The following is a 25,772-nucleotide window of genomic DNA, read 5'->3' on the forward strand; positions in this document are numbered from 1 at the left end:
GCATCGACTCTTGTGAAGTTTTTGCAGAGCGACATATTCCTGTGACGTGCTCCTGCGTTTCTTTCTCCGGATCGTGATGTCCACCGCCCCTTTGCCATGCCACCATCGTAGATATTGAAGCTTGACTGTATGAAATTCCCGAGAGTAGATTTCCCATTTTCCTCCACTTACCTCAACCGACGTGTCTCCCAGTGGAAAATGGAGCTCAGGGAGATATATTTCACTCGGTATTTCGAGCGCGGGTTGACTTGAAATCAATCTCATGGTGAACGTACACTTCTTCAAATCAAAAGTGTGACTTTCTAATCGCCCATTCGTGTAGATTGGAGTAGGCCGAAGACATGCTTCCACTGCCCTTTGGCTCCGTTGCGGCTGCATGGTAGCCTTGGAGAAATCCGCCGAGGTACAGGGGGTTTGAAACTCTTGAGCGAGCTAGGTTTCTCCTCTTCAACGTTGATGAGATGATCTTTAGAGCACACTGTGGAATCAGACCTCGTTGAATGAGATGAAGTTGGGATTGGCGATTTCAAGTCATTCCGTGAGTATATGGAAAGATCCTCCCCATTCCACTGATCACCCCATTTATGATCGTTCTAGCGAGAGTTAGTCAAGGTTATGTCTGTAAACGCCAGACCCGTATCCATACCTCTGCCACATAAACCCACAAAGCAAACCCGTTGGCCTTGCTACCTTCTAATGCAAAATGGTTTGCATCCATTGCACGGACCTGGCTACTGTAGTCTCCAGTCTTATAGGCATGTTTATCATCCATGTCATATGGAATCCCGATCTCGCTGAAGAGTAGGGGATGATTACCCATATGTTGTAGACTTTCATCGCGCAGAAACTTGAGTTGACGACGTAGGCTCTTTCGAATTGATTTCTCGCCGATTTTGATTGCGAAAACTGGCGCAAGATACTTGCCCCGAAGCAACCCGATGATATCCAAGTTGTAGAGCCGATTCCTATTAGGATTAATATCATTATCATGAATGACATGGGAGCTTTGCGTACTAACCAATGCTTGGTTAAAAGAGTCAGACCATCATAGAAGTGAGCAGCGTGAACCATGTTCGGATCATCATCCGTGGTCCCCTTGAGGGTCGGTGGTAACTCCATGACTGGTGGTTGGCAAAACATAATAGTAGTTCCACACACGCTGCGAATAGCATCCTTGTATGCTCGGTAGTGGTTCAGAAAGTAAGTGTTTGTAAACCCTTCGTAGTCAAGAATCTCGCCAGTCTGTGGATTTCTTGAAAAGTAGTCCTTTTGTAGAAGGGTCGGTCTGCTTTTGGATGAATCCCAGACTCCATGTTGCGCCCAGAGACATTCACCGAGTTTCCAGCCCGGATCGCGGTGCCAGCCATATCGATTGTCGTCGTATTCTGCAGACAGCCACGCCTGTTCGCCCTTAGGATCTATAACCTCAGTTCCGGATTGGTATGGACCAAATCTCCCGAAAGACCAAGCCTTTATATCACATGGCCGTCCGGAGCCAATGAGCATAGCCTGAAATGCAGTTGGAGATGTCCCGAGCTGGAGATGCTGCTCCGACGGGATTGAGGAAATATCTTGAGTTCCGATCAGGCCTTTATGGGGTTCGTTTATGCTTTCCCATCCGATAACCACATCTCCTTCCAGATCACCGGCGTTTTGGATTCTCTGCGCCAGGTATTCACATGCTGCAATGAAATGGCTTTGTAAATAATCCTGGATATTCACACCGTCAATGATCGCTTTCGGTGCGAAATCCCGACCTGCCCAAAACAGAGTAAACATCGTCTGGCAGGCCAGCCTAGTGTAGTTCGTACACCAAAGCATCTTTGGGAACTCTGCGGGATTGTCCCAGGTGTTGTGAACGAGGGCTGCCTGTGTATTTTTGAAACTCTTCGGATTTAGTCCTGCAGCATAGAGCGTCCATGTAGGTGCTCCCGATCCTCCTGATAATCTGGACCACTTCGAATAGTAAGCTTAGACATCATAGACGACAAGAGACCACTCAAGACCAGACTTACTACGTCTTGATGTGGATCCATGAAAATGTAGAAATTATATTGCTTGGCGATACGAAGAATTCCAATGGTGAATTCGATCCAATGCTCGTCGTAGATCCTAGGACCAGCGTGTTCAATTGCCTCCCAAGTGAAGATATATCGAATGGTGTTGTATCCCCATTTTCGGAGACGTTGGAAATGTATGTCGGCATCTTCGAGGGAGAACGGCCTTCCCACGAATGATACGTCTTCGTCGAAGAACTGCTGAAGGTTGTGCGATCTGAGGTCCGGGGTTTTCGGATATTTAGCGTCACCTGCCACATTTATTCCACGCAAGATGATTTCTCGATTCAGGGGGTCTCGGAATGTTTGTCCGTCGACGTGCAGATGAAGTTTACTCATATCGTTGGTCGCGCTTCATGAACCCATGCACTACTTAGTTAACGAATGAGTTGGAGCCAGGCACAAATCGCAGGGAGGAAGCAGATTGCAATACCTCAAATAACACTGGTTTGTCTAAGGACAGAATATCTGTCAATAGAAACGACATATTAGCAAGAGTCAATTTAGAAAGTTGTATCATAACCTCCAAGTTTAGGTTGTTTGAAAAGATCCGCAAATATGCCGATATCAACCTCACTCACCTTATTCAGTTGGAACTATGTGCAGTGAACGAGGGTGTACAAGAGAAAGGTAATTAACTATTGGTAAAGTTAGGATAGCAGTAGGTTAAATTTACCCAATAATCTGATCGCTGTTTAAAGTCGGCTGATAAAGGTCAAGCTTGTTCTAAAAAAAACGCTACTGCCTCTATAATTACCGTTATACGAGATTATACGAGAGTATACGAGCTTATACGATCTCTCAGTCTGGTTAATATTATACACAACTAGCAAGTATTGTATTTTAAAGAACTGCGTATTTGTAAAAGTGCTGTAATTCTTGTACGAAATTGAGAATACCACGTTTGCTTGGGTCGAGTGGATCACAATCCCTAGAAATGTAAATATGTGGGTCACCGTACCTAAACGACAAACCAATCATCGCCGTGAATTTTTGGATGCACGGACAGTGGGGCGACTACTATAGGATCTCTATACGAGTACGCTCGCCGATGGGTTCATATCTTTTTTAAGTTGAGACTTTGGAAGAGAGTACGATTTCGAATAATTTCAAAGCCATCAAGGTGGGTGCACCCACTTGTTCCATAAAATTATTCTGGGCCAGCCTGTGTCGCATTCATATAGAGGAGTGGTCTTCCACACCTGCGAACTGTTTCATACATATATATGTATATCTGGGCCCAATCTCGGTTATAATCCACGCATTGTTTAAATATCGTAGAGCTTTAGGGAAATTTGTATCAGAGACAAGATGGGAAAGGAATTCTTGGTTGCATTGAGCTGTTAACTCGGAGAAAGAGAAGGAAAGAAAAGTAGTAAAGGCCTGTTCTGCCTGAGGCAGAAAGGATGCATGAACAAACGTCCATCAAAGAACGTTTGAATCCGAGACATTGCCAGTACAAAGAGATATAAGGACACAGTGGATAATAATGAAAGAAAATAAAGATGATACACGGAAAGGGCAAAATAGAGAAAACGGGAAAAGATGGTGATAATGGCAAGAGGCCCCTATTAACAGGCCCACACTTCAATGAAGTCGAAAGTAGTACGGCAATCTATGCGTTATATGACAGGCGTATTTGCCAATTGTGAAAATCTGACCATGAGACTTTCTGAAGAAGCGCATTTGATTTGACAACAATGGTATAGCGATCTATTTAGCGTAGGTGAAAGATGTGGCGTTCCTCGGATCACCGCCAATAAACTTCTGACGGAGGGGATACGGGCACAAGTCTCGAGTGGTGCCGTCGAAGACATCCGGATAGTCTTGCGCCATCATTAGACCTTGTCTTCCACCGCCAGAGCATCCGGCGAAATAGGAATATTTGGCAGCTTTCTTGTAATACGACTTGGTAATCTCCTTTCCAATCACCCCTATGTCATTGGTGGCCTTGGATGCATAGTCTTCGAATAGGTGCCAGTCGAGGTTATTTTTGCTCTTCAGAGACCACGTGAGATCGGTTGGAACAGCTTCGGCTCCCGTGTCGTGACCTCCATCGGTGGAGGTAGTTGCGAAACCTTGGGCGACGGCGTATGTGAGGTAAGTAGCGTCAAAGCCCCTTTAACCTCCACCACCCAAGGCTTGGAATGGCAAATTCCAACACCCGAATGGTAGCCAGACCTGAGTGTTGATTGTGTCGTTCCAACCAGGATGAGTGTATGTAACTGTGATGTTACAAGAACTGATTCTGTACTTCTTTCCCTCATTGGAACCAACCTGGGCCAAGACTGACGGCTGAATGGTTGTGGACTTCATCGGCTTGAACCTCGAGGATAGAAGGTCCAAGTAGCTCGGGTTTGGGGAGGTGGAACGGCGAGCATTTGGACAGGGTTGCCGCTTGGGTGGCTGCCACGCCCAGGGTGCTGATGATACGAAAGAGAGGCAATGACATAATAATTGTAGAGCGGAATGACATCTATAAATGCATGTTAACTTATCCGATGTGTGTGATATGGGCTGATTGTAAGCTTGGCCTGGAAAGCATGATGTGGGTGAATATTCATGAGGCGCTGAATCATCCACATGACCTTCCAATGTTGAAATATCCCGGGAAAGGTGGACTTGGGACATTCTCTGCTTGATCAAATGTGAACTTCATCAAGGCTTAGGACCAATGTCACAGATTCAACTTGGATGGAGGCAAGTAAGAATTGCTGAGTGATATCCCATCTTCCGTGGAACTAGAATGCGTCTCTTCATTGTCGTTCACAGCTGGCTTACAAGGCAAGATGTCTTCATCTTAGTGCAATCTAAACACCCCAAACGGACCTTGATGGATAGTGGTTGGATGTGCTAAGTGCTAAGGTGAAAATGAAAATTGATTTGTTTGCTAGTTCCTTTCGTTACTACATATTTACATACACATCGCATGTGACCAAAGACCAAACTTTGATTTCACTTCCAACTCTCCATCTTTCTCTCCATCTTTCTCTTCCAAACTTCTATCCTTTTCAACTCTCTTTTCCCCTGTTCAGAATTTTAGAATTTTTGCACTTGTGCCTTTCATGGAACGGATCATGGACTTCCCGCGATCCTGGCTCCCTAGCCGGCTCAACGAAGGCGACGAAGTCTCCCTCGACAAGCCCACCCCCTCGCGATGGGTAATCGGCAAACCGGTCAATACCCATAGCTACCAATCTGATGAGAGGAGGTTTAACTCTTACGTATGTGCTCAGTTCCAATGCCACAATGCAAGCAATGGACAAGAAGGCTTTATACGTATTTACGTTCAAGTTCCACATGTCGGCTATGAGCACGCGGACAAAGCTACCCTCGCCCGAGACGCAACAAAATTCACCCCCCCCGGAGCTGGATGCGTACAAATACCTCACTGCTAAGCACTCGAGAAATACGCCTAAACTGCTAGCATACAAAAGGCGCACTCAGTTGATCGAAGGACCAGTTCCTGGTGGACATGTAACATGGATTGTGTGGGAGAAGGTTCCTGGGAAATGCCTAGGGTGTCCCAGATATGCCTTTGTGTACTGGGATATGCCATCTGATGAACGAAAGCGTGTCCGAGAGGCCTTCCTTCAAGAGTTTCCGTGAGTCAACAATATTCCAACTACTATCGGGTCCCCTTAAAAGGCTAATGATATCATCATTAGTACGATTTGGGAAATGGGATATTTCCCCTTCAGGCCTAGCCCTGCCAGCATGATCTGGGATAATAATACCGGTTCTCTGTATGCCTCTGATCCCTCTTATAACCGTGGGTGTTCAACTAACGTCTCGCTATAGTTATTTCGTTGGGTTCCGGGATTCGACGCATTTCCAGCCCAATAATCAATCTCGTAAACCGCTTAAAGCATGGTTGCCAGATTTTGATCTTGCTAGGCCCCCTCAGAAAAACTTCAAGTGGAGAATAGACTACACAGAAAATATGGCGGGGTGGAAACTTTGATTTGTTGATTCCAAGCTTGGCTGGTTGCTTCTGAGAACAGGTCATCGTTCCTCAATACTTTCAATTCTGAATTCTTTCAATCTGAATGGATGAGTAGCTTTTTAATCGCTAGAGCGTCGATAAGTTCTCTGCAGTGTAAATTTCCATCCTTATATTAGTAGTACTTTAAGTGCTAAATCATACTCTTGGGAAGCCCGGAGAAGAGAGGTCAGCAATGCAACTGTATTTTTGCTAACTGCTGGTAATTAATGATAATGATGGATTACAAAGAAGGGGAAAAGAAGAAGAAGAGGGAGAGGAGACTACATGTATCTGGCAGTCGATCCCAACATGTAAGCATGAAGAAGTAAACAGAAAGTTCACGCAACTGCTAGAATTATGGAGTGTTGAATGTAAATAACAAGTATCAATCTCTATTTTCCATCTCTATTTTATAAAGGTACATATATGTATCCTTGGCAATTCGAATTACTCTCAAATTTGCGTTCTGAATGTGAACAGAGTCAAATCGTAAACTGAAGTCATCACGGGATGAACCTTCGAGCGCTCCGATGACCTGAAATGTTAACAAAAAGTACATGAAAAGTCGGATTGAACGTCTGGGTCACAATGTTTTCGGACATCTAAGTTCCAAGTCAAGATGTGACCCAAGTCTGGGCTACTGTGATTGTCTTCCTCCAGAGGATCATGCCGGTCAGCATTATAGAAAGGATCAACAATCCATGGATGATTTTGTAATCGCCTAATGTCTTCAATTTTTGAAGTTCCATCATCAAACCAAAGGCCATCATCGTAATGCCTATGCCAGTTAAAAAGATGAGACGTTACGCTCTAGGACTGCTCGCCGGCATCCTTGCACTTTTTGGATCTCAAAAATATATGTCAATATAGAGCAGCAATCACTCAAGCAACTTTAACTTACTTTAGAAATACTAGATGATTATCTCTAAGCGTATCAAACAATTTTAGAGTCTAAACCTACCTAGATTTATACTTATATTGCTTGCTTGCCTATATCTTTTTACCTAAACGTAGAAGCCAGAAATTCGCCTATAAGATAGGAAAGTGTTTGTGATCGTTATAAGCGAAAATCTTAAGACTAAGGTTCTTCTTCGTCGTAAACCTAAAGGGGGGTAGTAGTCTACGGAACCGATACTTCTAGTCGGTAATAAAAAGATATCTAGAACTCTTCTACTCGGGAAATTGTTATTGGGGACAATTTTGTCTCCTCCTTCCATGTTCACGGGGGCACCTTTCACCAATTCGGTGTTTTGGCCAAACAGATGGGCATCGAGTGTCGGTTCATCAAGTCCGAAGATCCGCGGGCCTATGCCGACGCCGTGGATGTGCGCACAAAGTTCATCTGGATCGAAACCATCAGCAACCCCGGCAATGTGATCCCAGACTTCAAGGGGTTGGCCAAGGTGGTGCAGGAGAGAGGACTGCCTTTAATCGTGAGACTACAGATTCTTTACAGCCTCTTTTTCTTATTTGCTGGATTATGCTCTTCTCGTAGCTCGATATTCATGAAAATTCTAACAATCTGGTAGTGTGACAATACCTTTGGCTGTGCCGGATATTTCTGCCGGCCCATCGACCATGGAGTGGATATCGTGGTACACTCGGCCACCAAATGGATTAGCGGGCACGGCACGACTATTGGGGGCATCATCGTCGACGGCGGCACCTTCGACTGGGGCCGGTACCGCAACCGATTCCCTCAGTTCCACGCAAGCGACACGCGGCTGTGGAGAAGTTCGGCCGGCGGGCGTTCGCGATGCGGTGTCAGTTCGAGATCCTGCGGGACATGGGAAGCACGCTTGGCGCGGCCTCGGCGCAGCAGCTGCTGATCGGGCTTGAGTCGCTGGCCGTGCGATGTCAGCGCCACGCAGAGAACACACAGAGGTTGGCCGACTGGCTTCGCAGCAACAGCCAGAAAGCCTAGGTCAGTTGGGTTAACTATATCGGCCACCCGGACCATCAGCATCATGCCCTTGCCCAGCGGTATCTGCGGCGGGGGTTCGGGGCCGTGTTTACGTTTGGTCTCGTTGGCGGTGTTGCGGCAAGCGCAAGGTTCTGCGATGCTTTGAAACTTGTGATTATGACGACCAAGTATGTATACGTATAACTCCTATGATATGGCAAACTCAATCCGAAGGACGCCACTGACATCCGCATCCCATCCTCGGAGACGCCAAGACCCTCGTTGTCCACCCTGCCACCACCACCCACGAGCATTTCACGCCCGAGGATCGCCAGGCATGCGGGGTCACGGACGAGATGATTCGATTGTCGGTAGGGATTGAGCATTTTGATGATGTCCAGGCCGATTTCGCGCAGGCTTTCGCTCAACTCCTCACCCGTATTGAAAAATGGGTGCCAAGAAAGAAGACTAGACCCAATTAGGTTAGACATATATGCCAACAGTGAACATGAAGAGCCGCAACTTGAAAAGGGCGCGGGTCCGATGCCTAATAGAGCGTCGGTAGGCAACGAAAATTCTCAACATGAAACGAAGTAGAACAATAGGAAGAGTACAATAGGAAGATAACACTAGGAAGAGAACAGTAGGAAGAGGACATGGGACTTACCTGGTTCGGAAATCATGACGAACATAAATACAGGTAAAAATACAACTCTCCTTTTTTTTACCCTCTCTTCTTCTTCTTCTTCTTCTTCTTTCTTCTTTGCTTTCATTGATAAATATCCTCTTTAATCACTATTTGTTTCATCACTCAAGATGCCAGATAGGATCCCTTTCCCAATCCCGGAGAGAATTTCTTCTCTGATGCCAGCAACCCGCCGTCAGGCTTTGCGTGGCCATCAGGAGAGATCGGTCAGCAATTCATCAAAACTCTCTCAGGTTTCGCAAGATTCGCTGCAGTCAACCACATCGGACTTCCTTGACGCCAAGATCGCTGCACTTGAAGATGAGAAGGAGTACATCAGTTGCATCAAACAGGGCCTTGATGAGATTTCGTCTTCAGGGCTACTCAGCAGTGATGCGTTCCAGACAGAGATCGGTCCTGTCTTGAGAAGATTCCGAGCAACGTCGCAGACTCTCGATGTGGTCAAGCGCCAACGGACATTGATCGAGGAAGACTTAGAAGTGGAGGTCAAGCGTAGAAGGATCACCGGACCCTCAGACGATGGACTTGTTGAGAGGGCATACGTGGATACGATTATCCCACGTGTTATGGGCGCGGCTGCGAAGATTCGGAAACACGCCTTCGACCAGAAAAAATTCAAGAAGGAAGTAAATCGATACTACGGCTTGACGACCGAGTGTGTGGGAGAGACATCTTTCTGTCACGTTCTCGGATTTTTCCTACCCGCCCCTTCAGTCAAGGCAGCTCATCTGGTGCCTAAGTCCTTGAGCCAAGCAGAAGTGTCCCATATTTTCGGAGTTCAGGACGGTGTGCTCTCTGATCCACGCAATAGTAAAAATACCCTTTTCGTTTGAGAAGAGAAGAATGATCTAACGAAAATTCTCATAGCATTATTATTATGCAATCCCATTGAATCCCTACTCGACCAAGGGGTGATTGCTGTCATTCCAATTCCTGACTCGATAACTGAGCCAACCACGTGGAGATGTGTTGTGTTGGATGAGTCGAAAAATGAAAACTTTGTTTACAAGAGGGAGTCAGGGGAAATAATCAAGGTCAAGGTCAGTCTATTCCTAGGCTCAAAATGGAAGAGTACAGGCTAACAGTTGTGTAGCACCTCGATGACCGCATCTTGAGTTTCCTTTCTGAGAATCGCCCTCGCCGAAGATACCTCTATTTCCGTTTCCTGATCTCCTACCTCCACGCTAAGCGAATGAATCTCGGTGATACAACTGAAAAGGTGGAGGCTCGAAGATTCTGGCCGTCCGGCGGTGAATATTTGAACAAGTCCACCCTCAAGACCCTCGCTCGTTGTGTCTCGGGATGTGAGCTCCCTGATGAGTTTGTTACGAACAAGACCTTTGAGGGTTCAGCCAAGGAGTCTCGCAATCTACAGGCAGGTATGATCCTTGGGGCGGATATCCGAGATACTAATCCTGACGACCGTGGTGCGTTGATCGAAAGTATGAAGCGGCTCTGAAATGTTTGTGGAGTGGAAATGGTCTTTAGCGTTTTTTTTCTCCTTTATTTCACATATTATTAGCAAGGTTTCGGCGAATACAATTTCTTTTTTTCATTCATATGTACAGTGTCGAGATAAACATAACAAGCGTTGTAGCTAATTTAGAGGCTCGATCAATTATAGCTATGTTTTCCATGTCAGGTCATTGCACATGTGGGCAATAAGTAGTATTGTGGGGCCAAGTGCTCCTTTAGGTATAGGCTTCCATCTGAGAGTTTCATTTACAATACACTGTAAGAGCGGTGCCAAAAGGTGGTATATAATCAGGCATCTTAAGGCATCTTCAGGCAGCATTATTAGTAATAATTAGTTTCCCGAGGTCCGACCCCTGGCCGGGATACACCTTCGCAGAGAGTGCTATTCAATAAAAAAGCTAACGATGACGGGAAGGCAGAAACGCATGAGGATAAACCAACCCCTAAACTGTAAAAGAAAAGAAGGAGAACAAAAGCAACCCAGCATATGTAGAAATTTGCAAGGGGAGCGAAAAACAATGAGCAATCTCAACTACCTACCGTCCTAGGTTGTGTGTCAAAATGCAAGGCTGCATACATGGATTTACATGGTATTATACCATGGAGATCATGTGACTTCGAGTACTGGATATACCATACAAAAGTGCATATTACAGTTAGTCATCATTACCGCACAGATTGTTGAAAAAGCGGGTTTTGTCATTTTAGAAATATCAGAGTTCTCAATATCAGTCATTATGCCCATACCTTTCAATACAGACAGATTTCTGTCATTGTGGCCTAATGTGCCACACACCCACCTCATCAGTACCTCGTCAAATGGTCAACTCGTCCACTGCTGATTGCCTGGCACGTTCGTAGCAAACGCGGGTCCAAATTCTGCCCGTAGGGCTAGGTAGAATAACCCTTGTCGCGTGGTAATCTTCCCACTTCCGGTGTCATACTCGTCGTCGTATATGGCCACGGGAGAGTACTCGAGAGTTCAAACACCTTGGTCATCAACCTTGGTCATCAACCTTTCGCAGAAACATCGTTTCGTTGTATGTTGATAGAAAGGCATAACATACGCCTTGGTCCTGCATATAGCGGGAGACTTGGCCTGTAAGATATATTAGTACATTCGGAAACCGTGAGTATAGTGTATACTATATCATACATACCAAGTATATGGCGAAGCCTGCCTTCATTCCCCTCCTCAAACATTTCCACCCCACGGCTCAGCATTTTGACGTGGGTCCGGGCCCATGGAGTCTTAACTTCTCCCACGACCTTGATGGCGGCATTGGCGTTAAGCATGACTGTGTCTGGAACTCTTGCGGCTTGTGCTGCTGAATTTCCCGCCTTGAAGTCCCCACATCGTAGATTGTGGCCCTGCACTTGGAGGCAGGAGGTTACTGGACGACAAAGGCGTTCATTCAAACGCCCCTGAACGCCGTTCTCATCTCCCACTACTAGCTGCTCTCGCGATACGGAGAGTTCTACACCCGGGCCAGTCATAGCCACGTCGAGGGTGAGCCGGCTCCAACGTATATTGGAGGACATATGGGCAATTGCATTGTGTGCGAAGTTCGTCCATCGCCTCAATCGCCCCGTGAATCGTATTTGGTGCAGAGCACTACTGGTTGTGTGGAAGGAGCCTACTAAGAGGCTTGGGAATGGCGCACGGAGTACGTCTCGGGAACTGAGATTTTTAATGCGGGGCATTTTGCTATTGTAAAGGGCCAATGTTAGTCTCCCAAGCTTGTTAGAGTGATGAGAGGATGTAAAGTCGTGAAGCGGAGCGAAACGTTGATACGTGGTGTAGTCCAGATGGATGATTGAGTGGATAGGAGAAGAAGGTTAAAAGAGTAATCGAGTAGAGAAGAAGGTTAAAATACTCACCTGGTAAGTAGTAAAGGTAAGATATCAATGAAGTAGAAAGTACAAGAAGGGTGAACCTGTTAAGTAGTAAGAGTAAGATATCAAGGGTAAAAGGCTCACCTAGTAAGTAGTAAGAGTAAGAGATCAATTGAATATAAAGCAAGAGAAGGGTAAAAGGCTCACCTGGTAAGCAGTAGGAGTAAGAGATCAATTGAGTAGATGGTTTGAAGTAACAGTATTTTTATCCATACGAATACACCAACATTCCAGATATCAATTCTCTACGCAATTTGCGAGCTCAAGTCTTATTTTCTAGGAGGTGGAAGTAAAGTGAGCAATAAGAAAGAGACTATATTAGCTGTCGAGCACTGGGGAGTAAAAATAAAGAACGCATAGTAAGCAACATATAGCTTCATCCTCTGCGATGCACTACTGGAAAGCAATCTCAACAATCACTCTCGTCTCATAGGTTTCACCTCATATCCACTCAGTTGGTCTCTTAACCTTCTCCTATATCCTCGGTCAGTCTATTGACTTTCTCCCTGTCTACTGATCGATCTACACTGGTCATCGATCACTACTCCACACATCAAGCCAAGAGAATACGGCTGTGACTAACACCATGAACTCATTAACTAGAGGTGATCATATCAACACTCAAATCCTATACCTATGTTCGGAACATAGAAACACTAATATGTTCTAGGAGTCCCAAATATTTTCGGTGCCCAAAACGAGCACGCATATACGACGCGGCTCATGTTCTTCGCGGCGTGACTTCTTTGCAACGATACGGGACGACCTTGTACACTGTAATGACCCATGACAAAAAATCAGGCGTTTACTTTCTCTGCACATTTCGGGTTTTGAAACGACTTTGCGGAAAGGTACGCTAGTTCCTTCCACTCTCGTCTACACGTAGAGGTTGAGCGCCGGAGAATCGGCTCTGCTCGCCAACATAGTGAGTGTGTTTGCGAATAGAGAATGCGACCAAGTTCCAAGGTTTGCTTTCACTTTCAACTCTTCTTCCTCTCTCTCCTTCTACTTGCTCATCGAATCCACCATAGCTGTCCCACGATCCTGATCCCCGAGTGGACTAAATGAAGGCGACACAGTCACCGTCACTAAGCCTAACACCTCGAAATGGATACTGGACAAGATGGTTAATACGCACGACGACCAATGCCAAGATCATTCCCTTGACTCTTACGTATCTATTCTTTTCAAATGCTACAATTCAACCTATAGATAAAAGGCCTTTATACGCGTTTACGTCCAAGTTCCATATGCCGGCTACGAGGACGCGGACAAAGCTATTAGGGCCCAAGCAGCAACCGAATTCATACCCCTTGAGCTAAAGGCGTACAAGTTTCTTACTGACAAATGCTCGCAAAATACGCTCCACTCCTAGCATACAAGCTAGGGACCTAGGGTAGCTTAGATCTAGTTCCATGGATTGTAAAGAAGAAGGTGCCCGGAAAACGCCTAGGATATTTCAAATCTGCCTTTGTGTACTAGGATATGAACCGTGATGAACGAGACCGTGTCCGTGAGGCTTTCCTTCGAGAGTTTCCGTAAGTCGAGTACCTTTTAACTAGAACAGCTATACTAATTCAGCATCAGGCAAGCCAAGAGAGGCGGTTACTTGAAAGGTTTGAGTCCTCAGCCTGGTCAACTAGTTGGGATTGGGTCCTGACATGTTGTGCAAAGCTGTCTAAGCTTGGGTCGCAATTTGAAAAGACAGTCCCCAAGCAGGTTTCAGGCGCTAGAAAGTTATTGGTTTTCTCATTCCACATGAGTCTCTCGAACATAGTATCATGAATTATGCGGTGTCCCCGCCCAACATTGTTAATATCTAACAATAACACAATGATGTAGCCAAGACCTTTTGTAAGATGCTAGAATGAAAAGAAGTAGGTCTATGTCATCGTTGCCTGGAAACAACCGAGCCGTGCAGACAAAAAAAAAAAAGGAAAAGCCATGAAGCGCCAGGACCAGCCAGGAGGAAAAGCAGGTAGAAAAAGGGGAAAAAAAAACAGTCAAGAAATGCTCCAACGAGGGCGTAAACACATCATAGCCCTCCAACGCAAGACAAAATTTGACGTCCCATTTACATCTGTCGCAATCCCTCTGCAAGACGCCGCTTGCCGAACTCCCAGGCGTTCATTAGACCCTGTTCCGTAAGATCGATATTCTTCATGTTGGGAGCATCTGCAGCCGGTGCGCGGCTGACCCGCGAAGCGATCATGACTGGGTCTGTCTCGAGGATGATTCCGTCGTCAATGGTCTCGTCAATGGTCAGGGAGACGAGGTCGTAGTTCTCGACGATAGTGCGCTTGTCAGTTGCGCCCCTGATGGATGATATTGTTAGCACCGGTCGACAAACTTCCCCGTTAGGATCGAGACATAACATACTTGAATAAGATTCCCAGAGCATCCCGTAGTGACAGCACAACATTGTACAGCAGCACCTCGTTCTCGTCGGCGCTTCCAACAACGTAAATCATGACGTCGCTCTCCATCTTGAAGACCACAATGCGGTTATCGTAAAGGATGACATCGCTTGCGGACTTGTTTGTCTTTTCAAGGAGGCCCTTCTCGAAAGCGCGCTGCTCCTTCACGGTGGGGTAGGGGTTGGCACCGGGGTAGTCAGTTGAGTTCGGTGCGGCGCCGGCGGGGGGGTGTGGTGCCGAGAAGTACTTTGCGTAGATGCGGGAGCCATCGTCGGCGGACATGACGAGGACCGCATTGACGGAGAACAGGGAGAGAGAGCCGGTCATGGTGATTCTTGTTGTGGTGGGGAGCAATTGGGGACTGTCCTTGTGATTGTTGATGCTCTCAACCGCCAATCTGGCCGGAGGCGGAGACGCACTAATATTGTTCCGTCCAAGCTCCATATTCCATATACTATGCGGGTGAACTGGAGACCACAGTATACGTGATTGGGAATAAAATCATACATTTTGTTTCTCTGCCTTGGTGTTATACTCAGTCGGCTTCAGTTTATGTGTGCTCTACTCGTTTGGTTTATTATCGGTGCAATGGTGGCAAATTGACATATATGGAGATATAACCAGCCATTCGTTGGCCTTTGTCCAATTGAAATACTACAATACTGGAATAAGATATACACCTCAAGATTTGGGGATATGACATAAAATGAGTGGAAAGGCATCATCGTGAAGGAGACATGGGGAATAATATATATCAAGATAAACAACAACCATGATGTATCAGACTCCCCTTCGAAACCACATCGCATGGGGAAACATCGTGATCAGATCGCGTCAAAGGAAACAAGAGAAACCGGGGACCTTGGAATACAGGCGAAAATTCCGAGACATTAGATTGCATTATGTGCATCATGGGGGGTATGGGTATGTTAAAAATAAGGTCAAAAGACCAGTTTAAGATCACATCAAATCATACTGCCCGGAGAACAAGGCTTACTGCGGCGGTGCAGGTTCATCGGTGCTGGAGCGATTCAACCACGGAATCCAGCTCGCGCGGTTCGCCTTCTTGCGTGCCGCTTCCTCCTCCTCCTTGATTCTAGCGGTTTCGCTGACAAGGCGGAGAGGGCGCAATTTGTCCTGCTGCATCACCGCACCAGTGTAATTGTTCATGCCGCTGCTGGATCGAGGAGGGCTGGAGGTAGCTCCGGTAGAGGCTGTATCGCCGTTGGGATCACTTGTGACACTAGGGGAGCTGCTGCGACCAAACGGCTCTGGTTGGCTGGACATAGAGGGCGCGCGGCTCATGCTGGATATATAGCTGGCGGCTCCAGAGAACATGCTCTGGCGCGATCCGGGGCCCATTGCAGTCGGGCTGATAGGTCCGCCCGAGTTGCGTCCGCCGCGGTACATGTGACCAACGACACTCGCGGCACTTGGGTCGACTTGTTCGGAGCGGCTGCGGCGGTGGCTAGCTCTCACAGACTGCGTACGGAATGGAATGCTTGGCGCAGTGTTGGGGTTCTCGTTGGGGTTGTTCCCAGATGGTTGCGGTGGAGGCAGCATGCTGGTTGGACGCGACCGAGGTTGGGTTGAAGGGCGGGAAGTTGGAGCACCGACAACTGACTTCGCTCGTTGTAGGAGACTTTGTGACGAACCGTCATCTTTCTCCGGGGGGTCGGGGGCAGCTCCTTCTCACTGCCCGCGGTCTTCGTAGTAGAGGTTTCATCATTCGAGTCCAGAATGTGCTCAAATCCGTCATGCATAAGCAGTCGGCTGATAATACGCTCTATATAGAGTGTCAAGGCTTTGTTCTGATCTTTGAGGGCCTTCACCTCTCCGTCCGGTTGAGCGGCATCGGTTTCGGGCGACTCATCCACAGATTCAAGCTCATCAGCTAAGGACCCCAGACCACCTGCCGACTCCTTTGTGGGGTTGGCATCTCGCATGAATTCGCCCTTGGCAAAGTCTCCGGTCAGGGTCTTCTCGCTGAGAAGAAGTTGATAGCTTTCATTGTCTTCCATCAGGCGAGCGTTGGCCACGCGGGCCTCGAGCAAGTCTTTCTCTAGTTCTCGCTGACGGCCACCGCCGGCGTTCTCCATCTCAACGAGTTTGATCTGTGATTCGGCCAGTTCGAGGCGTAATGACTCGATGAGTTTGTCTTTCTGGAGGAGAAGTGTAGAGTTGTTGCGGGACGGGCTCCGCTCGATGTGGGAGGAGGGCGCAAATTGACCATCCACGTCCGGGGAAGATCGATTGCGGAAGCTTGCTATACCGGAGGTTAGTCTTTGAATCTAATCAGCGGCGTTTGTGGGATTAGGGTGTCTTACAAGATCGGGAGACCTGGCTGCGATCCCCTTCTGCGTTCATGCGCTCCTTCTGTGCCATCGAGTCCTTCAAACGTTGGATAGTCGCCTGCATTTCTTCCTCCCGACTGATCTGTTGTTCTTTCTCTTGGAGCATAGCATTCCGCTCCGACTCGTGGTTCTGTTCTAGATCGCGGATCTGACGACCCTGGTCCCGAATGTCACTGTTGAGGGCCTCAATCCGACTATCACGCTCATGCGCCTGATCCTCCAACTTGGTTTGTTCACTGATCGCTTCATCGAGGCGCATTTGCAGAACGCCGAGCTGTTTTTGGTATTGTTCGGAGGCATTTTCAGCCTTCTGGAGTTGTGCCCGCAGTTCCTCGATGAGGGCGGCATTCTGAGCCCGCGCCTCTTCTTCGGAGGGGTCGTTGGAAACTCGTGGAACATTTGACATGCTGAGGTTGGAACGGCCAGGTTTTCTTGCAGCTGCGCGCGCGGAGACAGGAGTTGAACCTCTTAAGGAGGGGGAACGGTTGAGACTGCTGGTTGCGCTGGGCGAGCGTGCATGCCCTCGTGTGGACCCGTTGTTGGAGTGCGGATCTGCGGTTGATGATTTGCTGGAACTGCCGGGAGTTCCAGGCTTTCGAGGCGTTGCTGACATGATGAAAGGCGCCGAGTCCAACTCTGGCGAGTGTATAAGAAAATAAAACGTATATAACCCCCTATTGTACTTCAATTGGGGAAGGGAAAAGAAGATTCCAGGGTTGCAAGTGTAATTAAGAGCGGTCAAAACTGAGTGGACACCTTGTGGAGAGCGCTTGTATGGGAAGCCCGAAGGCCAGGAATGTAATTGAAAGCTGTCACAGGTTGATTGCGTGCCACATGGTTGATCGGAGTTGGAGATTCATCGGAAACAATGGCATGAAACGTCGGAATGAGAAAGAAATTGAGAAAAGTGATGGTTGCAGACCTTAAAATCAAAGTTGTTGTTAGGGAATGCGGATCCCCTTACTGTATCTAAAAATACGCAACGGCTTTGGGGGCTGGAGCAATACGAGAGAGTCAGGACTTTCTAGAAGAGGAAAAAAGAAAAACAGGGAGTTGCTGAAATAAGAAGACTGTGAGAGTTGCCTTTATTATTCCACAGTTAAATCTACTAAGGGGATAGCCTGTTGATATGGTATGAGCCCATGAAAGAACCAATACAAGCGCATTTAGCCGTTTCCGAAAAGGAGTCTGATGCCTCAGGCATAATGTCGGAATAATGTACTTCCTTCTCCACAGTTAATTGAGATCTCCATACATACTGTACTCCGTACAACATACGCTCTAACTAACTACATCCACTTCAATCCAGCTTACAAAGGACTTACATTGCAGTGGTACTTTACGGAGTACATTTTCAAGAGTCCTCAATAACTTGAAACCCAACTTGGGCCTCCAATATCCACATATCCCAACATTACATCTCCATCATCAGGCATGGCGGCCTAACAGGTGATATAGAGTCAATTACAGAAGCCGACCCTATCGATGAAATCCATCAATATCACATAAATGCTACACGTATTATGAAAACTGTGCACTCGCACAAGGCCAAGTTGATTGTTGTCGCTGCTAAGATTCCCAACTCGAGTACTCCACATACGGATGCATACAGTGCTCGCCAAGACCCTAGGGCATCATCTCTCGGGCAACCACATGAGCCACCTTCTTTGTTATCGCACCAAAGTCGGAGCAGCGTGGACTAATAGCGACAATGGATAACACATCAAGTTGGGTACCACTTACGCCACCAAAAATCAAATTCGGGCGACTTGGACATCCTCTTGGCACTGTCTAAGTGGACTAAGGGGAGTAGGGACGACAACGAAGGGTCGAGCTCTGCATAGAGAGGATATGATTGACTCTTTCTCGTTTAGAACCATGGACTGATCTCAAGGGTACGTATGTACTTCTTCATAGAGCACCAGGTCATACAAAGCAAATGAACAACATGACACATCCACCTCTTAGACCTCTCGGTCCCTAGAGGCTGGTGGGAGTGGTCACATCTATGGATATATTACAGTTATCATTTATCTTCAAGATAAAGATAGTAAACACGTATGGGTGTACGCAATCATCTCTTCTAAGATTCCAAGTTTAGAAACAGGCGACAGCCTTCATTCGATCTGATCTTACCGGTGTTCTTTTATAGGTGCCGACGGTAACCGCACTACTTACCTGTTAATTCCTAGAAGCACTGGTTCTAACGAGAAACGATGCGCTAGATATTGGATAGGGGTCAGGTGACCCACAAATCGGGATTTAAGGTCCAGGCTATTCCCGAGGTGCCCCCGGAAGGCCCACTTTAGACCTTGACCTTGATTTTGTGAAAGGTCTAACAAGTACAACACACTTGAATACATTTCTAAACAACGGTGTCCTTCTTGACTTTATCAACATCAGCACCCCATGGAACATTCCCCACGAACGCCTTCTGGTTCTGATTGCCTGGTTGCTCAGCATCAAAGTCCAAACGGTCAGGGATCTTCAAACCAGCCGGGAAATGGTACCTCACAAACCATGTCGATACCCCGTCCCGGTACAACCAAGGGTCCTCTGTCCATCGCTGCCATGTTTCCAGTTTCGTCCTCAGATCCTCGAGCACAGCAGCATATTCCGGGTCTTTGACAAGGTTGTTCACTTCATTTGGATCGTTCTCCAGATCATACAGCTCTTCTGGTGCACGGAAAAAGTAATCCTTGAGCTTTCTCTCGCCGATCATAATCTCGCTATCTGATGAGTTCCGAATATCCTCCCAAGAAAGGGACCCATAGATGTCAGCGGCAAATGGGAAATCCAGGCGCCATGCGAGATTTCGGTGGTATTTGTATCGTCGATCCCGAATGAATCTCGTCGGCCAGTAGTTCGTGACTTCGTGGAAAGTATGCGAGCCGAATACTTGGTTCCATTCTGATGGTTTGGCGTTGGTTCCAAGTATAGGAAGCAGCGAGTTTCCAAGGCGCTTCTTCGCCGGGTCTACTACGCCCGGATGTCCAACGTAGTCAAGTAGAGTGGGGAGGATATCGATGTATGAGACCATGTCAGAGTTGACCGCGGGCTGAAACTTTGGATGTTTGATGATAAGAGGCAATCGCACTCCTGCATCGAAAAGAGTAGTTTTAGAGTTGATAAAAGGTGGGCCGTTATCGCTGATGAAGATGACGAGAGTTGACTCAGCCAATCCGGCGGCTTCGAGAGCTTTCAAAACGAACCCGATACCCTGGTCAAGGCGATGAATTGAGTTATAGTACTCAGCCAACTCGAACCGGGCACCGGGAGAGTCGTTAATAAAGGAAGGAATCTCGACGGCATCACTGGCGTAGGTGCCCTTCGTGATTCGAGGGTCGTATTCTTGGTCATTGCCGAATCCACCACGTGTACGATCGCGATGCGGATCATGGAAACCAATCGTTAAGAAGAAAGGCCTTTCATCTGCCAGAGACTCTTTGAAGAACTCATTGGCTTGATCGGCGACCACAGCTACATCCCTCGTTTCGCTCTCCCGGGCGACCTCCCAGGGATAGACTGGCGCGGGTCCGACATGGATCTTTCCCAGAATGCCAGTCCGATATCCGCTTTGATTTAGCAGATGTGGTGCTGTTTCCACATGATCAAAAGTGACAAAATGATGGCGGTGACTGGCAAGTCCATACTGACCGTTCTGGTGGGTGTGCAGGCCTGTATAGATCACGGAGCGGCTGCCGCTGCAGGACGCGGTGCTTGCAAAGGCATAATCAAATTTAGTACCTTCTGCAGCGAGATTGTCAAGGTTGGGTGTCTTGATAGTCGATGCCCCGTAACAACCAAGTTGCTTACCAAGATCATCGGCGACCATCAACAGCACATTCTTTCTGCTCGACATGATGACTCGGTAGATTGAATTGAAGATTTTTCGAGCAGGGCTTGGTGAGGACTTGAAGAAATACAACCCACCGATTGGAAAGATATTTTCTTATTGTATGTCTTGTGTCATTGGTGGATTTACGCAATTTGGAACTAGCCCCTCTTAGGCTTGCTGTGAGCACCATCTGACAGCAAGATGATGTGCTTGCTTGTGAATTCCCAACTACTACGCCACTATTGCTTAGCCCCATGAAGTATTTGATCACATATTAATTAAAAATGTTGCCATCTGCAAAAGTCTTTGGCCAATCGTACCGAGGTCCTATGAACCACCCACTTTCATCATAGAGATGTACTATTTTACGACAGCTTAGGGATAAATCCCGCATAAACTAGTGTAATCGGACTGAATGATTACAGTGGATTTGTCTCACTTGTTAATCACCAATCGTGATGCTAGTGGATGGGGGAATTATGACGCCTTTAATTAAAATATTGATCAAAGGGACTGAAGACCCTATACAACCCAATTGTATCAAAAGCAGTATAGCTATTATAACTAGCTCCCTAACTAGAAATACAATAAGATAGGACCAAGAGTGAAGGGAAATTGAATTACACCTTTTCATCACTCACTTCACGATGAAGTTCACCGGTTTGCTCTTGCTTTCCTTGTTGCGTATCACCGCAGGCCAGCTTATTGGTCCTGTTGGTCCAACAACCGGCCTTCAAGATAAAACATTCGAGTGCAACATTCTTGATTATGGCGCTGTGGCTGATAACAAGACTGACATTTCCACTGCACTGGAAACGACTTTCTCGGACTGTGTTCGAAAAAATCCGGGTAGCCGACTCATTGTCCCCGAAGGAGAGTATCTCATCGAGCGAGGTGTGACTCTCATCAATGGCACCAATTGGGCATTCCAGTTGGATGGGCTAATCACAGCTGCATATGGCGGTGATTGGAATATTGCGCGTGAGTTGCTACTCCAGGGGTTTGCAGGCACAGAGATCATCAATGCAACCATCAATGGGGAGGGTGATAATGAGTTCACATTTCCAGGCATTCTTTTGGGGCTCAATTTTGACAAAATAGCTGTGGATTTCGAGTTTTATTCATCCAATGGCAAAGGGGCCTTCCAAGGACAGGGGTATCTCTACCGGAACCTTGGAAGGTAGGTTATGGACCAATTCTATCATTTCTATGAGATGCTGTGAGGTTAACACATCGAATTGTAGCACGGATCGTCCCCGCCTAGTGCGTTTGATCTCTCCGACCAACGCCTCTGTCCATGACTTGATTCTAGTCGACAGCCCCAAGTTCCACATTATCTTGGACTTTGCCATTAATGTTGAAGTCTACCATTTGACTATCCGGGGGGCAAACCTAGGGAGCTATGATGGCATTGATGCCATTGGAACCAACTATTGGATTCACGACAATGAGGTATACATCTCAAGTCGGGTTTTTCATGTTTGGCCTAAACTAACTTATAGTGTAGGTTACCAATCGCGACGAGTGTGTTTCGGTGAAGAGTCCTTCCCACCATGCCTTGGTTGAGAACCTGGTTTGCAATCAGGCAGGCTCTGGTATATCCATTGGCAGTTTGAATTCGTCTGCAGAAATCTCAAACATCGTCAGTTCCAACCACATGTTGATATCCCACCGAGCGACTAACACTGCAGTAGGAAGCACGCAACATCAGCATTATCCAAGGTAACAACATCGCTTTCATTAAAACATACCCTGGTGGATCCGGCTATGTTACAAACATCACTTTTACAAATTTCCGCTCTTTGGGGAGTCTCTATGGCTTGGATATCAACCAATACTGGCAAAATACCTTTGAGCCTGACACTGGTGCTGTTGCATTGAGCAACCTGGTTTTCCGAAACTTCTCTGGTAAGTCATTGAAACATATTACATCTGATCATATTCTTACGAAATTTATCAGGCTCTGTTGCCGATGGAGTCAAGCGCCCTTCACTTTACCTCGTCGCAAATGACCTCTCATTTGCTACCAATGTCACTGTCGAAGATTTTTCAGTGTGGACAGAATCGGGTACTACGGTTGTAAACAAGATCAGTAACATATTTGGCACTGCAGATGACAGCTACGGGTCAAGCAATGGTATCAAATCTCTCGGTGCGGGAGAATCGCCTTCGCCTTATTCCAGCACCTACACCATTACAGCATCCCCAACTGGCTGGAAGGCCCCCGCGACTCCTACTTGGGCTGTTCCTAGTACGGGTTATGGAAGTAAGCTCTTTGCCTCGTTTTTTTTTGCTTTTTCTATCAGATCACTAATTTTTCTACAGCGGCATCTCCCATTCCGGTCTATAGTCCAGCCCCTCTCTGGCGCCCAGGTGGTGTGGATTATGATTTGCATTACTGGGGAAGCTTCTAAATAACAGATTATTATTTAGGAATGCTATTATACGCTTATTGAGGAGAAAGTCTCTGGCGTCGCAGAGATGTTTGTTATGCGCGAGGTGGTTAGTAGAAGCTGGAGGATGTTGCAGGGTTAGATTTAGTCGAATGCATGTGCAAGAGGAGAAAATCCGATTTCACATTTATCCGTGTCAAAAAGAAAAGATTTTTCCAAGACCTTACGATTTTATTTTCCCAGATTGTTTCGTAACGATAGATCCCAATATCTACATAGGTCAAGAAACGCCGTCTTCCCCAGCTTTCCAACCACGGATTTCTAAGCCTTCCACAATACAGCGAAACTCGCTAAAGCCAAGGCCCCTTCAAATGGCATCAGTCGAGCTATATTTTAATATATTCTAACGCCAGCGCTTGTGCCATGTGGTAAATTAACCGGCGAGGTGACGGTCCGGGATGGTGGCGTTAGGACCCTCAGTTCTCATAGAGATCAAGAAGTTAGATATATTATTGTAAGACAGTATTTTCCACCAATATAAGCAAATACAATCCAAAATGGACATCGCTCATTGAGTTGATTGGGCAAAGACTGATGCAATCAGGCGCGAGCATGGCGCAAACATCGCCTAATTGGCAAGGCTTGTGTTCATTTACCAAGACATCATATCCGTTAAATATTTGCTTGGATCATACAAGGCAGGCGCTCTTTAGACTGATATAGCGTTCTTTTCAAATACTAGGATAAATTCACCATCTCTCCATTAGGGTCTCATCCGTTCACTGGCGTCAATGGCATCATGCAGATATTTAAGCACGAATTTTGTGCAACCTTTTCACGCCGGGTCGAACTAATGTTATTACTCATTTCATTTGATATATAAAGTGTGCTATCTCATTAACTATGCATAGCATTGAACTCAGTGCCGAAGTTGCAGTTTCGACTCCTTGGTTGTCTTGTCCTTGATTTTGGACCCGTACACCGAGAATAGCCATGGCATCGACACTTTCCAAAGAGTTTGGGTCAGATTCTGAGCCTCAGAATGACAGTCATCAACACAAAGATGGTTCTGTGGTGACAACCCTTGCCGAGCCAGAGGAGCAACGGGAGTCCCTGTCGCTGTTTGGTGCGCTTTTCTCTCGGAAACGAAAGGTCGGCCCGGACTCTATTGCGACGGTTCGAAGTGTGTTCGATGATCCCCAGTTGGCGCAATTTTACCAGCCTTGTGCGGACTACGAGAATCTGCACAGATTTGATCCGGACGAAAGATGGACTCACCGTGAGGAAGTCTCCGTACGCCGCAAGACCGATTGGAATGTTCTCTTGTGGATTCTTATCATGTTCTTTGGTCTCAATCTCGATCGGGGAAATCTAGGAAGTGCCGCGGCTGATAACCTGCTCGACGATCTGAAGATCACCACCAACGATTACAACAATGCGCAAAACATGTATCGTGTCGGTTTCCTTATTGCTGAGATCCCGTCTCAGATGCTTGGAAAGAGATTGGGACCAGATCGTTGGATTCCCTTTCAGATCATCTTGTGGAGTCTGGCATCCGGCGGCCAGTTCTTTATGCAGGGTCGCTCGGGCTTCTTCGCTTGTCGATTCTTCATTGGCCTGTTCATGGTGGCTTCATTCCAGATTCAATATTGTACCTTTCGTACTTCTACACCAAAACAGAAATGCCATTCCGTCTTGCATTGTTTTGGTTCACTGATTCCATGTCAGGTGTGGTTGCCTCATTTATCGCTTATGGTGTTCTACACATGCGCGGTGTGGATGGTCGCGAAGGTTGGCGATGGCTGTTCCTCATCGAGGCACTCATTAGTCTCGTGATAGGATTCCTCAGTTTCTTATTTTTGGTGCCCGGTCCTACCCAGACAAAGACTTGGTGGAACCCTAAGGGATATTTCACCGAAAAAGAAGAGAAAATCATTGTGAATAAGGTGTTGCGAGACGATCCGTCCAAGGGTGACATGCACAATCGCCAGGCCCTTTCTCTCAAAATGTTCTGGCAAAGTTTGATGGACTATGACCTGTGGCCGATTTACATCATTGGAATGATTTTCGAAATACCCTCTTCGCCACCGAAGAGCTATCTGACGCTTTCACTTAAAGGGATTGGATTTACCACCTTCGAGACCACTTTGTTGACAATTCCCGTCACTGTTTTTGCCTCCATTAATTTGCTTCTGATAACCGAATTGTCCGAGCGTTTGCAACAAGTCTCCTTCGTCGGTCTTCTCGCTCAGATATGGACTTTCCCGCTTCTCATCGTCCTTTACACATCAGTTGGTTCGCTGTCACACTGGAGCATGTATGCGGTTTCGTTCATTCTGGTGGGCTGGCCAAACCCACAAGCAACACATGTTGGCTGGTGCTCACGCATCAGTAATACTGTCCGAACTCGAAGTATCAGTGCGGCGCTTTTCAATGTGACCATCCAACTTTCCGGAATTGCATCCTCCAACATCTACCGCGCAGATGATAAGCCAAACTACCATCGTGGAAACGGTCAACTCATCGCTGTAAATGTCGCTACCATGGTTGCCTATGTTCTGGCAAAGTTATACTACATGCGCAGGAACCAATGGAAGAAAGCTCAATGGGACAGGTTTACCCCAGAGGAGAAGGCAACCTATCTGAGCACTACTACCGATGAAGGAAACAAGCGATTGGACTTCCAGTTCCATAGCTGAGCACTATTCCCATGTGATATTTGCTACGTCTATCTGTATTTAGGATTA

The 25,772-nt window shown here is 46.9% G+C and overlaps 11 protein-coding genes across 11 annotated transcripts; 5 read left to right on the plus strand and 6 right to left on the minus strand.

Annotated features, from left to right (window-relative positions):
- Window positions 1–302: 302 nt before the first annotated feature.
- On the minus strand, window positions 303–2,396 carry N7516_010948 (uncharacterized protein; the record flags this gene model as incomplete). The annotated part of the gene is made up of 4 exons (XM_057223666.1): window positions 303–593; window positions 647–965; window positions 1,019–1,956; window positions 2,016–2,396. 4 exons carry the CDS (start codon window positions 2,394–2,396, stop codon window positions 303–305), a joined length of 1,929 nt encoding a protein of 642 aa, XP_057068806.1.
- Window positions 2,397–3,770: 1,374 nt separating this feature from the next.
- Window positions 3,771–4,509, minus strand: N7516_010949 (uncharacterized protein; the record flags this gene model as incomplete). Its single annotated transcript, XM_057223667.1, has 3 exons — window positions 3,771–4,176; window positions 4,222–4,282; window positions 4,335–4,509. The coding sequence occupies 3 exons, from the start codon at window positions 4,507–4,509 to the stop codon at window positions 3,771–3,773; spliced, it is 642 nt and encodes a 213-aa protein (XP_057068807.1).
- Window positions 4,510–5,134: 625 nt separating this feature from the next.
- Window positions 5,135–6,021, plus strand: N7516_010950 (uncharacterized protein; the record flags this gene model as incomplete). Its single annotated transcript, XM_057223668.1, has 4 exons — window positions 5,135–5,281; window positions 5,352–5,662; window positions 5,726–5,803; window positions 5,859–6,021. 4 exons carry the CDS (start codon window positions 5,135–5,137, stop codon window positions 6,019–6,021), a joined length of 699 nt encoding a protein of 232 aa, XP_057068808.1.
- A 1,283-nt stretch (window positions 6,022–7,304) lies between these two features.
- On the plus strand, window positions 7,305–7,966 carry N7516_010951 (Pyridoxal phosphate-dependent transferase major region subdomain 2; the record flags this gene model as incomplete). The annotated part of the gene is made up of 3 exons (XM_057223669.1): window positions 7,305–7,475; window positions 7,572–7,805; window positions 7,862–7,966. 3 exons carry the CDS (start codon window positions 7,305–7,307, stop codon window positions 7,964–7,966), a joined length of 510 nt encoding a protein of 169 aa, XP_057068809.1.
- Window positions 7,967–8,761: 795 nt separating this feature from the next.
- N7516_010952 (HNH endonuclease signature motif containing protein) lies at window positions 8,762–10,110 on the plus strand (the record flags this gene model as incomplete). Its single annotated transcript, XM_057223670.1, has 3 exons — window positions 8,762–9,461; window positions 9,519–9,691; window positions 9,745–10,110. The coding sequence occupies 3 exons, from the start codon at window positions 8,762–8,764 to the stop codon at window positions 10,108–10,110; spliced, it is 1,239 nt and encodes a 412-aa protein (XP_057068810.1).
- Window positions 10,111–10,950: 840 nt separating this feature from the next.
- On the minus strand, window positions 10,951–11,831 carry N7516_010953 (uncharacterized protein; the record flags this gene model as incomplete). Its single annotated transcript, XM_057223671.1, has 3 exons — window positions 10,951–11,100; window positions 11,144–11,226; window positions 11,288–11,831. The coding sequence occupies 3 exons, from the start codon at window positions 11,829–11,831 to the stop codon at window positions 10,951–10,953; spliced, it is 777 nt and encodes a 258-aa protein (XP_057068811.1).
- A 2,266-nt stretch (window positions 11,832–14,097) lies between these two features.
- N7516_010954 (coatomer subunit zeta) lies at window positions 14,098–14,884 on the minus strand (the record flags this gene model as incomplete). Its single annotated transcript, XM_057223672.1, has 2 exons — window positions 14,098–14,338; window positions 14,403–14,884. 2 exons carry the CDS (start codon window positions 14,882–14,884, stop codon window positions 14,098–14,100), a joined length of 723 nt encoding a protein of 240 aa, XP_057068812.1.
- A 549-nt stretch (window positions 14,885–15,433) lies between these two features.
- N7516_010955 (uncharacterized protein) lies at window positions 15,434–17,407 on the minus strand (the record flags this gene model as incomplete). Its single annotated transcript, XM_057223673.1, has 3 exons — window positions 15,434–16,004; window positions 16,058–16,706; window positions 16,768–17,407. The coding sequence occupies 3 exons, from the start codon at window positions 17,405–17,407 to the stop codon at window positions 15,434–15,436; spliced, it is 1,860 nt and encodes a 619-aa protein (XP_057068813.1).
- A 1,752-nt stretch (window positions 17,408–19,159) lies between these two features.
- On the minus strand, window positions 19,160–20,656 carry N7516_010956 (sulfatase family protein; the record flags this gene model as incomplete). The annotated part of the gene is made up of 1 exon (XM_057223674.1): window positions 19,160–20,656. The coding sequence occupies one exon, from the start codon at window positions 20,654–20,656 to the stop codon at window positions 19,160–19,162; it is 1,497 nt and encodes a 498-aa protein (XP_057068814.1).
- A 623-nt stretch (window positions 20,657–21,279) lies between these two features.
- Window positions 21,280–23,046, plus strand: N7516_010957 (putative rhamnogalacturonase; the record flags this gene model as incomplete). Its single annotated transcript, XM_057223675.1, has 6 exons — window positions 21,280–21,812; window positions 21,877–22,084; window positions 22,140–22,274; window positions 22,327–22,540; window positions 22,593–22,898; window positions 22,958–23,046. The coding sequence occupies 6 exons, from the start codon at window positions 21,280–21,282 to the stop codon at window positions 23,044–23,046; spliced, it is 1,485 nt and encodes a 494-aa protein (XP_057068815.1).
- A 972-nt stretch (window positions 23,047–24,018) lies between these two features.
- N7516_010958 (putative MFS transporter) lies at window positions 24,019–25,724 on the plus strand (the record flags this gene model as incomplete). Its single annotated transcript, XM_057223676.1, has 2 exons — window positions 24,019–24,685; window positions 24,706–25,724. 2 exons carry the CDS (start codon window positions 24,019–24,021, stop codon window positions 25,722–25,724), a joined length of 1,686 nt encoding a protein of 561 aa, XP_057068816.1.
- Window positions 25,725–25,772: the final 48 nt, after the last annotated feature.

The sequence above is a fragment of the Penicillium verrucosum genome (genome assembly GCF_028828655.1).
Source record: "Penicillium verrucosum strain IBT 35672 chromosome Unknown utg000005l_segment0_segment0, whole genome shotgun sequence".
Taxonomy (NCBI): domain Eukaryota; kingdom Fungi; phylum Ascomycota; class Eurotiomycetes; order Eurotiales; family Aspergillaceae; genus Penicillium; species Penicillium verrucosum.